Source organism: Schistocerca serialis, chromosome 9 (genome assembly GCF_023864345.2).
Source record: "Schistocerca serialis cubense isolate TAMUIC-IGC-003099 chromosome 9, iqSchSeri2.2, whole genome shotgun sequence".
Taxonomy (NCBI): domain Eukaryota; kingdom Metazoa; phylum Arthropoda; class Insecta; order Orthoptera; family Acrididae; genus Schistocerca; species Schistocerca serialis.
Window position 1 is genome coordinate 133,008,946 of NC_064646.1, and position 13,853 is coordinate 133,022,798.

The 13,853-nt window shown below is 38.3% G+C and overlaps 1 protein-coding gene across 1 annotated transcript in view; it reads left to right on the top strand.

Annotated features, from left to right (window-relative positions):
- The window catches only part of LOC126418621 (N-acetylglucosaminyl-phosphatidylinositol de-N-acetylase), an 88,207-nt gene extending 74,644 nt beyond the window's left edge, over positions 1–13,563 (top strand). Inside the window, exons 5-6 of the mRNA XM_050085463.1 lie at positions 7,966–8,096; positions 12,713–13,563. Coding sequence (XP_049941420.1) covers positions 7,966–8,096; positions 12,713–12,850 — 269 coding nt within the window. The 3' untranslated portion in view covers positions 12,851–13,563. The remainder of the gene's footprint in view (positions 1–7,965; positions 8,097–12,712) is intronic.
- The last annotated feature ends 290 nt before the right edge of the window (positions 13,564–13,853 follow it).

Sequence of the window (13,853 nt, forward strand, 5' to 3'; positions counted from 1 at the left end):
ATGCATCCAACACATCCTTCTCCAGTTCCAACACATATCTTCTCCTGTCAGAGGCAGGTTCATCAACAAAAGCAGTCATGTTACATACCAACTCTACTGGCGGCCCAAGACTTTGCGAGCTAACGTAACAAAGATGTTTGGGCTCACATGTGGTTCATCATTGTGGAAATGTCATGCCCCAAACTCATCTAGGGGTTGAACCGCACGTGTTGCATTACACACCCTACATTAGACATTTGTGACCCTTTGGTTAAATTGCCTGGCTGATGGCAAGTTTGCGAAATACAAAGTTAATATAATATACAAAATGTTGGGAACTAAATTAACGGTTCATAAATGATGTAGGCCACACAGTTGCGAATTGGTTAAAATAATGTTTATTCAGATAGCAAACTAATAGCGAAAGTGGTCGTATTTAGAATTACTATTAAACTCGAGTCCATATCCATTTGACACAGTTCGATCATTCACAATCTCCTCATGAATTACAAGTTCATTACTCCACATTATTAACTACATGAAAAGTTAGAGTTTACGCCAGGCACGTGGCTGCTCACCGCTCAGAGACTAAGACCCACGATACCACACAATGTGAAATTTTCAAAGTCGTTTCACTTTCTAGCTGCCTAAAGACCGACTGTTCACGTTCGCGTCTCTACCAGCACTCGCCCTTTGGTGTCTAGACCAGAACTGCCCACTGTCTGTATCCGACTTCATTTCCCACACACCGAACATCTTTGCTCAACTGACTAGTGCAGTTCCCTTTCCTGAAGCTGTCCATCTGATTGGCTACAGCTTACTCTACACTACTTTACATTTTAGCATATTTAAATAATCAAAGCTTGACCACTTTCATGTTCTAAATAAAGTAACAATAATATCCATTACATAATAAATGTAAAATTCTTTTACATAAAACCAATAGAATTTCCTTCTTAACCTTGAATGCCATGGCCAGTAGCTCTGCACCAATGTGCGTTCTGATAAATAGATCAAGAACAAAAGTAAGTATTATGCACTAAACTTCACAACAAATATTCCATTACCTAATGATTCAATAAGGTGTCTTGCTGTCATCGTTCAGTGTGTTTTGTGTGGAGGAAATGATGATCTCATGCTTAACTGAAAATACTGATAATTTAAATTTACTATATCTTTTAACTGAACGAAGTTACAGAGTTGATATTTACAACATTTGTCATTTTAATGATGCTCTTATATATGAACTGTCGATCATTAAGATCAACTAAAGTGTTCAGATTTTAGCTCTGAGATCTTTGTTACAAACTTGTGAATTTCACTTTAACAGTAAATTGTAAACTATTATAGATACAATCAATACTAAAGTTTTATTAGGATCACCATGACATTTTATGGAGGATAGCAAATTACAATTACTGTGGCTTGATTCCCTGCATTACTACAGAATTAAATAGTTTTCATAAATGTTTCCCTTTATGGCCGATCTTAGGTCTGCCATATTTAACACTGCTACACCTCCTCGGCCACAAACGGATTCTACTGTGTTTCCCTATGATGTAAGTTCTCGTCTTTCTCACTTGTACATTACAGCACTTAGGCCCCAATAGACAACAGACACCTGTGAGTTTCCCTATCTCGTGGTGAATCTCCGCCATTTGTGGCATCCAGTCCTGGACGACATGGTTCATTTCACAATTCCTGCATGGTGACTCATTCGGCCATATACTTTTATGAGAACGAAATACTCGTTTAACTCACAACTTTCAGCATAAGGAGTCACCCTCATTCTGCCAATGGCCTTGTCGAAGGGGGCGAAGGAGCAAACAGAGGTTCAGGGTACACTCATGTCCTTGGGGTGGGAAACTGCCACTAAAAGTAAAATAATTGGCAAACATCAACAGCATGAGGACGCAGAAAGCAACAGAAACCACTGCATTAAACATACATAACATGTATCCATAAGACATGTGTCCTGTAATTGAAAAAGTGTCATGATGATCTCTTCATTGGCAAAAGATTCTGGAATAGTCCCCTCATTCGGATCTCTGGGAGGGGACTGCCGGGGAGGAGGTGACCATGAGAAAAAGACTGAATAATCAATGGAAGGAAAACTTTCTATGAGTCGGGGTCTGGAATGTCAGAAGCTTGAGTGTTGTAGGGAAGCTATACAATCTGAAAAGGGAAATGCAAAGGCTCAGTCTAGATACAGTAGGGGTCAGTGAAGTGAAATGGAAAGAAAACAGGGATTTCTGATCGGATGAGAATAGGGTAATATCAGCAGTAGCAGAAAATGGTTTAATGTGGGTGTTATTCTTTATGAATAGGAAGGTAGAGCAGAGAACAAGTTATTGTGAACATTACAGTGATAGGGCTGTTGTGATGAGAATCGACAGCAAACCAACACTGACAATGATAGTACAGGTAAGCATACTGATATCACAAGCTGAAGATTGAGAGAGAGAGAGAGAGAAAGTATATGAGGATATTGAAAAGGTAATACAATAGTAAAATGACATGAAAATCTAATAATGATGGGGGCCTGGAATGCAGTTGTAGGGGAAGGAGTAGAAGAAAAGGTTACAGGAGAATGTGGGTTTGGGATGAGGAATTAGAGAGGAGAAAGATTGAGTTCTGTACTAAATTTCAGCTGGTAATGGCAATACTCAGTTCAAGAATCACAAGAGGAGGAGGTATACTTGGAAAAGGCTGGGTGATATTGAAAGATTACATCAAGGTCAGACAAAAATTCTGAAATCAGATACTGGAATGTTAGACTTACCCAGGAGCAGATGAAGACTCACCACAATTTAATAGTGATGAAGAGTAGGTTGAAGTTTAAGAGATTAATCACGAAGAATCAATTAGCAAAGATGTAGGATACAGAAGTACTAAGGAATGGAGAGACACGCTGGAAGCTCTCTAAGGCTTTGAATACAGCAATAAGGAGAAGTGCAGTAGGCAGTACAGTTGAAGAGGAATGGACATCTCTAAAAAGAGCAGTCACAGAAGTTGGTAAGAAAAACATAGTTACAAAGAAGGTTATTGCAAAGAAACCATGGGTAACAGAAGAAATACTTCAGCTGATTGATGAAAGAAGTAAGTACAAAAATGTTCTGTGAAAATCAGGAATACGGAAATACAAGTCACTGAAAAATGAAGTAGGAAGTGCAGGAGAGAGCAGATAAGTGGAAAGAGCACATTGAAGGCCTCTATGAGGGGGAAGATTGGTCTGAAGTGATAGAAGAAGAAACAGGAGTGGATTTAGAAGAGATGGGGATCTAGTATTAGAATCGGAATTTAAGAGAGCTTTGAAGGACTTAAGACCAAATAAAGCAGAAGGGATAGATAGCATTCCATCAGAATTTCTAAAATCATTCGGGGAAGTGGCAACAAAATGACTATTCATATTGATGGGTAGAATGTATGAGTCTGGTGACATACCATCTGACTTTCAGAAAAATATCGTCCACCCAATTCTGAAGACTGCAAGAGCTGACAAGTGCAAGAATTATCGCACAATCAGCTTAATAGTTGCTGCATCCAAGTTGCTGCATCCAAGTTGCTGACAAGGATAATATACAGAAGAATGGAAAAGTAAATTGAGGATGGGTTAGATGATGATCGGTTTGGCATCAGGAAAGGTGAAGGCACCAGAGAGGCAATTCTGACATTGTGGTTGATAATGGGAGCAAGAATAAAGAAATATCGAGACATATTCATATGCTTTGTCGACCTGGAAAAAGTTTGACGATATAAAGTGGTGCAATATGTTCAAAATTCTGAGAAAATAGGGGTAAGCTATAGGAAGAAATAGGTAGTACACTACTGACCATTAAAATTGCTACAACACGAAGATGACATGCTACAGACGCAAAATTTAACCAACCGGAAGAAGACGCTGTGATATGCAAATGATTAGCTTTTCAGAGCATTTACACAAGTTTGGCGCCAGTGGCGACACCTACAACATGCTGACATGAGGAAAGTTTCCAACCGATTTCTCATACACAAACAGCAGTTGACTTTGTTAAAGGTCAGATTGTAGCCTATTGTGATTGCGGTTTATCATATCACGACATTGCTGCTCGCTTTGGTCGGGTTCCAGTGACTGTTAGCAGAATATGGAATCGGTGGGTTCAGGAGGGTAATACGGAACGCCGTGCTGGATCCCAACGGCCTCGTGTCACTAGCACTCGAGATGCCTGTCATCTTATCCGCATGGCTGTAACGGATTGTGCAGCCACGTCTCGATCCCTGAGTCAACAGATGAAGACGTTTGCAAGACAACAACCATCTGCACAAACAGTTCGACGACGTTTGTAGCAGCATCGACTATCAGCTCGGAGACCATGGCTGCGGTTACCCTTAACGCTGCATCACAGACACGAGTGCCTGTGATGGTGTACTGAATGACGAACCTGGGTGTACGAATGGCAAAATGTCATTTTTTCGGATGAATCCAGGTTTTGTTTACAGCGTCATGACGGTCGCATCTGTGTTTGGCGACATCGTGGTGAACGCGCATTGGAAGCGTGTATTCATCATCGCCATACTGGCGTATCACCCGGCATGATGGTATGGGGTGCCATTGGTTACACGTCTCGGTCACCTCTTGTTCGCTTTGATGGCACTTTGAACAGTGGACGTTACATTTCAGATGTGTTATGACCCGTGGCTCTACCCTTCATTCAATCCCTGCGAAACCCTACATTTCAGCAGGATAATGCATGAACGCATGTTGCAGGTCCTGTACGTGCCTTTCTGGATACAGAAAATGTTCGACTGCTGCCCTGGCCAGCACATTCTCCAGATCTCTCACCAATTGAAAAGTCTGGTCAATGGTGGCAGAGCAACTGGCTCGTCACAAAATGCCAGTCACTACTCTTGATTAACTGCGGCATTGTGTCGAAGCTGGATGGGCAGCTGTACCTGTACAAGCCATCCAAGCTCTGTTTGACTCAACACCTAGGCATATCAAGGCCGTTATTATGGCCAGAGGTGGTTGTTCTGGGTACTTATTTCTCAGGATCTATGCGCCCAAATTGCATGAAAATGTAATCACATGTCAGTTCTAGTATAATATATTTGTCCAATGAATACCTGCTTATTATCTGCATTTCTTCTTGGTGTAGCAATTTTAACGGCCAGTAGTGTATAATATGTACAAGAGCCAAGAGGGAATAATAAGAGTGGATGACCAAGATCAAAGTGCTTGGATTAAAAAGGGTGTAAGACAGTCTTTCACTCATTACTGTTCAATCTGTACATCGAACAATCAATGATGGAAATAAAAGAAAAGTTCATAAATAGAATTATAATTCAAGGTGAAAGGATATCAATGATACAATACGCTGATGACATTGCTATCCTGAGTGAAAGTGAAGAATAATTATGTGATATGCTGAATAGAATGAAGAGTGTAATGAGTTCAGAATATGGATTCGGAGTAAATCGAAGAAAGACAAAAGTAATGAGAAGTAGCAGAAAGAAACTTAACATCAGAATTGTTGGCGATGAAGTTAAGGAATTCTGCTACCTAGGCAACAAAATAACTAATGACAGATGGAGCAAGGAGGATATCAAAAGCAGACTAACACTGGCAAAAAGGGTGTTCTAGGCAAAGAGAAGTATACTAGTATCTAACATAGGCCGTAACTTGAGGAAGAAATTTCTAAGAATATATGTTTGGAGCACAGCATTGTGTGGTAGTGAAACATGGATAATGGGAAAACAAGAACAGAAGAGAGCTGAAGCATATGAGCTGTAGTGCTACAGACGAATGTTGAAATTACGTGGATTGATAAGGTAAGAAATGAAGTAGTTCTCCACAGAATTGGAGAGGAAAGGAATATGTGGAAAACACTGACAAGGAGGAGGGCAGGATGACAGGACATCTATTAAGACATTGGGGAATGACTTCCATGGTAATAGAGGGAGCTGTAGAGGGCAGAAACTGTAGAGGAAGACAGATTGAGTACATCCAGCGAATAATTCAGGACATAGGTTGCAAGTGCTACTCTGAGATGAAGAGGTTGGAACAGGAGAGGAATACATAGTGAGTCACAGCAAATCAGTTTGACGTCAAGCATGTAAGTGAGAAATTGTTTAAAATAGCTTTGAAATTATTTTTAAAGATGGTTGGAACTTGCTAAGTGTTCTCAGTATCGACACTGCATAAGTACAGTATGGGGTAATTTACACTCTGTTTTAAGTGAATGCTAGTTTTTCACGCATTTCAGTGTTTGCCATATCTCCTATACAATTACATAATTTTGCAGGTATGTTAGTGGTATATGTGGATACTGCTTGTAATCTGTGTTGCAAATAGAGTTAGTAGTAGCGAAGTAATAAATTAAAACAGGATGCCTGATGTGGCAGTTTTACTGCATGAACAGCAAAAATGTAGTAAGTGATAAACATTTTTCCTTTCATCATTTTGCGGGAGGGAAGGGTGGGTGATGACAAAAAGTTTTGTAAAGGTTTGAAATTATGTGAAAAGTTTGTTGCAAATCACTAAATGCTCTCATTCTGAAATGCTGAGTGTATATACTGTGAATATTTGCTTGCAGTGAGATAATTGTCTCAAGACATGTATGTAGTTTCTGATTGTAACATATGTTGTACGTGTTACATTTTTAACATAAGATTATACCTCTTAATGAGTAGATTATGGCACCATTTTAAACTTGTAAAATTGGCCAATAACTAGAAACAATTGAAAATCAGGTTTTTGTTGGCCCTGGAACCCCTTAGCTATGCAATCTGCAACTGGGACTGTGCACCTTAGCCGTGTTGACCATTTAGAAATACAGATATAGGTAAAACCCTAGCATCGGTAAACAAATGATTTGCTGCTGCCACTTTATCTTTGTTACCCTGATGACAACCTCACTGTATTGTTCATTAAGACAGGTCTTGAAGGCTTCTTTTTGTGGTTTCTCTGTGCATTTGACCACATGTCAAGGGGCTCTGTGTGCTCCTGTGGCAATTAGATCCTTTGCAGTGTTCAAATGTTCCCACACCTGCCTTTTTGTTTTAAACACTGTCAGTACTGTGTTTTGTTAGTACTTTCCTGATTCAATCTGTGGAAATTGAATGGGAGGAAAACTTTTCCCTTAATTAGTTTGTTTTCACTTGAAGCTCCAGATCTAGGCCTACTCTTTGTCAGAGTAGCCTTTTCTCCTGAAGATAGTTCTTAAATGATCAGACTGTTTCAGCAAGAACTGTGGTTCAAAGAAATATGCCTTGTAACGTGGCCTAACGTCCATAAAACAAAATTCCTCAATGATATAGCATGGTAGTCAAAGCACAATACAATAACAAATAGCTAACAGTGAAACGGGCTTCATAGAGAACTGAAATTGAAAGGCTACCATGTGTAGTTCAAACTATTCAAACTGAATTATAGCAAGCAGTGCTTTCTCATTTGTATTTTGCATATCTATTGTGCCATGCAAATGCTTGAAGAATGGATGCATATTTTCATGCATTTCTTCTTCTGTACCTTCTTTAATCATGTGTTATGTTGTGTGTTAATAATTTTGTTGCTGTTTAATGATGTAAATCTTTCCACATTGTCTATGGCCGTCCCGTAAGTATTTGTTCCCTTGCTTGACCTGCACACATATTTGGTAATATGTGTATTCTGTCCAAGTGCTTTAATATCAATACAGTAAATATATTTTTTAAAATATATCTCATAAGTTTTTTAGTGTAAGTGTAACTTTAACGAAACATGATGAGAAATGAGAATAGGACTAAACAATGAAAAATTTCCATTTCTTTTATGAACTTTGAACTGAGTGAACCATAAAATAAAAATGTGTGGAAAGGGGGGGGGTGGAGTAGTTATGACACACGTGGAAAAGGAGTAAATAAGTGTGTTTTCATGTAACAGAATAAATTAAAAGGTGTGCCATATAGAATATTTACTTATTTTTATTCTTCTTTTTTTCTAATGTATATATTTTATAAATTTTGCAGATTGCAGAGCGTACGCCTTGGAATCTATTAATGTAGTGCGGAAATATTCTTGGATCTTAGATGTTCCTTTGAGCTTCTTTCTGTCCACCTATTGGTATATTTTGCCTTCAAATGAGCGCAGAATTCTGAAGGTAAAAAAATATATACATTTTAATATTGTTGTCTGCTATTTCTTTGTATAAAGCTGTAACAAAAGTACTGGATGGATCAGTCTGATTTTTTTATGCCCAGACATCTTTATCATCTCCTACAAAGGTATAAAGGGTGCCGTCAGCTTTTTTACCTTTAAGAATATACAGCACAACATGTAACTGTGCATTCTTAGAGGCCTCAAACCAGATAAAACTAGGGCTACAGCAGTATTTGCATTAAAATCAACCTTCCATGCAAGAGCATGTTCTGAATCATGGGTCAAACCTGGATCACTATCTTGTAGAACCAACACCACCTCCCAATTTGTTTTATTGGAGGATGGTTGAAAGTTTAGTCTTACTATAAGTCTCTTCTACTTTCCCCAGAATCAAATTTCCACTCTGTAACAGATACATTAATAACTGCTTGCCGCACCAGAAGTCAAACTTACTTTTTGGCTATCTAATACTGACATATTTCAGACCAATTCAGATCTTTAGCCAACTAGCTCTTCTCTTTATCAGTGTGGTGGGCTGCTACAAAAGTGTGATGATAAATGAAGGAATTGTGGTTTGCTAATGGAAGATTAGTGGGAGGCAAATACCTGAAGAAAACTTCATAAAACCATGCATTTCTGTCTTATGTGGAGAAAGTTTGTACAGACTGCAAGTTCTTTAGTTATAAACAACTACATACACTGAGGGACACAGAGATACTCTGGCATAATGTTTGCTGTTGTGACAGAAGCAGTAGTTTGTAGGTATCTTCTGTTTCAGCACCACAGCTTAGATAATGTGAAAAAGTTTATAAACATGAAATTTCCGAACTAGTTCCTTAGGACTTTAACAATTAAGAACTGTACAGGCATAATTTGTAACTGTGGTGTATCTGCCAGAGCCAGGAACATAGCCCAGCAGCTCTGATCCTATGCAAATCTTTTGGAAAGGAAGGACTGTCATTTGCCAGGGCTATGATAGACTTCTTTTTGATGACTCCTAGTCACAATACAGCTGTTAATAATATCACACAGAGTCAGAAGTTGCCATTGGCAGTCAGTAAATATTTTCTCGTGTTTTCATGCTCTGTGCTGGACAGAGAAGATACATTTACATATTAGTAAAATGTTTGGGTTGTTGTATAAATTATATTTTGTTAATTACAGTAAAACAATATTGCAATGCAATATGTAATCTGGAAAATAAATTCCATTGATGATTTCTGGCAACAGTGGTGCAATGATCTGCAAGCACAACCGAAAATTTTCTGTCTTCTACGGCTAGTGGAATAGTTCAGTGTGTTGTGTGATTGTCGTTAAGCCTTTTACTGGCTGCAGTACACAGTATGAGTAAGATGCACTGTGTCAGGACATTTGACTATGATGAGATCATAAGGTGTCAGAGACATGTGGAGGCCTCCCAAGTTTAAGGTAAAGCAGACACTGGTCTTATTACTTTTCATCCCTCATCAATGGTGTGCCATGAGGAATTGCATTCGGGGCAAACTAACACCATGAGAATTAACTTCCATGGGCAGCAAAAGTCAGTGACAGGGGTTGCTATCAACTAATGTGAACTGTAACAGCAGATAAGTAGGCCACAATGCTCTGGAGAGCTGGAGAGCTCAGTAATACTATCAAGACCCATCTCTGCATTAAGGGATACAGAATAAATTGGCCCTTTGTATATCTGTGTCTGGGGAAAATCAAAATCACAGTGCACAGTGATTAATATGGGCACCATAACGCTGCCATTTAATGCTTAAAGCATGGGAAATAATCCCCTGCGCTGATGAGTTGCAGTACACTGGTACACATTGAAGGCAGGGTATTAGAGTGTCAAATATCACACAAAGTGATGCAGTTTGCTTACCAGCAGGACACTGTCTTGGCAGATGTTGGGTGTGTTGGGGAGGGGGGGAGTGAGTTAGTTACAAAGGATGAAACAGGTCACCTGATACATCTGCCATTGCTTCTCACCAGTGAATTATACAGGTAACTATTGTCCAACTTTGCAGGTGATCTTAACCTTCAGCACGACAGGCCACCACCATCTTGCTCACAGATTGTGCCAAAATTTGTTTGAGTAATACATCACAGACAAGAAGGTGCTTTGATGGCTCTCTGATTACCTGACTTCAACCCTATTGAAGCATCTGGGATAATGTTCCGTGAACAGAGTGTATCTTGGACCAATCACCAACTGCTTTCCATCCATTGTGGATTGCAGTTGAATAGTCCTCCATCATACTGTCTCCCTAATGTGACTCACGGAGTACATGACATAAACTGACACCTTTATCATCAGAGGAAACTAGGTGCTACACATTATTAGGAAGGTGTGCTTAATTCAGTTACTGATGACTGTATATGCCCTTTTCATTTAGGAGTGGCCTGTGTTTATAAAGACAAATATAAACATCCATTGCATGGGAGGTTTGGGATGTAATTAAATTTTTCAACTCTTTAACATCACAACAACGGACTTTCACCATTGGAGCTGTTAAGTTATAGGATGAATGAATGAACGCTCACAGTAAAGGTCAGATTGGTTGTCCAGTTGGAGTGATATGATTTTATGGAAAATATTGATTAGAGGAACAAAGGTTTGACTGTGTCAACATTTGCATTCTGGTTTCAGTAAATCGCACGAAAAGACCTACGTGACATTGTGGCTGCAAAAATCAAATATTGAAAATTTATGCTCAGTTTATGCCGAAGATGCCCATAGGAAAAACAAAAAATATAACATCTTGATTGCATTGGGTAACCTAATAAAACAAGTTTGAATTTCGACTAGTCGAAAGAGTGAATACAATGTAAAAACCATTGAAACACTAAAAAAACATCTGCTACCTTGGTACATCTAAAGATTGATGCTATATAAGTTTAATGCCTTTCCAGCTATCAATATAAACATGTCATGTATCTGGCCTCATCAAAACAATTACAAATTTTGGCTGTATGTACTTAAATGCATTATAATCATTGATGTTATCTGTGTGCTGTTAGTGAGAACATTCAGTAAAGAAAATTTTTTATCACTTTGTCAATATTTGAATTTAAATTTGCCTGCTGCAGTCAGCAGTAATAAATATTACAGTAACAACCGAAAGTCAGTTTGTCTCTACCCCTACAGACACACATTCCCAAACTGCAACACAAAGATTTTATTATGATATAGTCTGTGACAAAATAAAATGGAATAAAATGGCTGAATAGGGAGAGAGTGGGGACTAATTTAGAAAGCAACTATAGTAAATGACAAAATTCTGAAACAGAAATCTGGCTGCTGGTTGTCCACGGGATGTATAAGATTTGGGGCAAGTTCAGAAAGGAGATAAATGTGTATGAGACGTTATATACTTAGACTTCTGTATTTGCATTTGTGCTGGAATAGCTATTCAGCAGAAATTATTGTGCATTGGCACCAATTAGAGCGGATACAATAGAAAGGCAACACCACAATAGTGAAACAAGTTGAACAGTACTCCACAAAAGTGTATTGAGTGAAAACAAAGTGACGTTAGCTGGGATTGTCATAGATAATGTGTAAAATTATCATTAAATAAAATCCGACTGATAATGTTTAGCACTTGCAGCAAAATGATTCCAAATTATAGTGGAAAAATCAAATGTCTGCAAATTCAGAGATCCCTATAAAAATACTGTAATACCAGATGACCATCATGTCATTCCCCACAGGAAAAAAAAAAAGATTGTCCGTCTATGACATGCATGGCCGTCTAATTTCGTACTTAATTGTATGTTCATGCTGGTCAAAAGATATAAATTTGTAACACTGCACCAATATTTCACATTTCTGTGTTTATTACAAGAAATAAAATTAATGTTGACATGCTACAAACATTGTCTTTCTGTATGTATACTCCACACCAATTTAGAAGGAACTTTATGAATTAAATATGACTCTTTATTTCTCCATGGATATTTAATTATATTACAATGCTTTCAGTTGCTGGTTCAACACTTGCATCACAAGCCAATAGAAGCAGTGACGAGAGAAAGCTGCATTGTATAGCACAAGAATTCAAATCTGTACCATAGGGAGTTTCAAGCTTGGAAACTGTGACAAAAATCCCACATTCCATAATTGTTTTTCAGCAACTGGCAGTTGAAATCTCTCTTGTGAATTTTAACTGACATTAATTAAAAGTGGCAAAGCAATCAGGCAAATTTTGGCATGTCACGTCTGACCATTCCCTTGTAAGTAATGTGTCTCTTTATCTCTATGTATTGCAACTCTTTCTTTGTTACAGAACCAGTGTGTCTGTCTGTGCCACACTAAAAAGAGATTGTATAAGCATAAATTGAATGGGAGACAATGAATTAATGTACATTACTCTGGAAGCAGGTTTGCACAACTTCCAAATCTTTGTGCGTGCAAGGTATAAGACATGTATCTTTGGGTCCATTTTTTTTTATTTCTGAGGCTTGCGTGTGTGCCTGCGTGCCCCCCCCCCCCCCCCCCCCTCCTCACACACACACACACACACACACACAGACACAGACACAGAGAGAGAGAGAGAGAGAGAGAGAGAGAGAGAGAGAGAGAGAGAGAGAGAGAGGACTTTCTAAAAGTATTTCTTTTTGTTTCAGGCAGCAATGGCAGCACACAAGTCCCAGTACGTATGGTTCCGTAAACTGTACATGGCTTTCTCAAGGTACACAGTTATGAACACATTGAAAGAAATTGAAATAATTGATCTTGAATTAGATCTCGAATTGGATGATTGAAATACAACAATCCCTTTGTCCCACATGGAATTTGGCAGCTACCACAAAAGACTACAGTTTGATAATTTTCAACATTATATAACACTGTCATGTAGCTGTGGATGTGAAGACAAGTAATGTAACATTTATTTTTCTGTTTATACTGGACCATTCACTGCCATTATGAATTGGAGAGGTCCAATGAAAGAATGAAGTCACGCTCTTATTCTACTTCCCATGTTGAAATATTTATAAACTTTTGTATTTTAAAGTTGAGCAGTGTAGCTAACTGGTTAATGTGAAAATACATTACCATTGTCTTGAGGAGGCTAGGATTGTAAAGCAGATTTGCAGGACTGTATGTGATATAGACATCCTTTTTATAGTGTGCTTAAGAGTGAGTTTGTTGTGTATTATGTTGATTTATTTTGGTTAATTTTAAACTACTGAAATTTAATAATATCCTCCACACTTGTATTATGGAAGACAAATTAAAACCAGTAGAATAAGTAATTGAGAAATTTAATAGTAAACCACTGTCTCCTATAATGCCACTAAAATTTGTTGTTCCCTTATGTTTTTATCTTATAAAATGACATAAGTTAATGTAATTTTGATGAGAGCCTCCTACAGGATTATCACAGTACAAATGTGTAAGAACTGTTTTTTTGTAATGCTCACGTTGAACTGTTACCTTTTATTGATGTAGAAGTGCAATAAAGAATTTCTCACAATCAGGTTCTATTCGGCACATTCCCTGGATGATTACACAGTTTTCTATACAGACAGAGGTTATACGGTTTATGTAACCTCTAAGATGATTTTCTAACCACCCAGCCTCAGTCATCACACAATATGGCTATTGCGCATATGAAATAAAGCCATCTCTCCCTGGAAAACACCAAAGTGCAGCAAGCAACACACCAAAATCGGCACATGATAACCAATTCTGTGGAGCCCATCAAGTGAATGTTAAACAAACATAGGATTAAAAACATCTTTTGGTCGCCTAAGGAAGTCAATG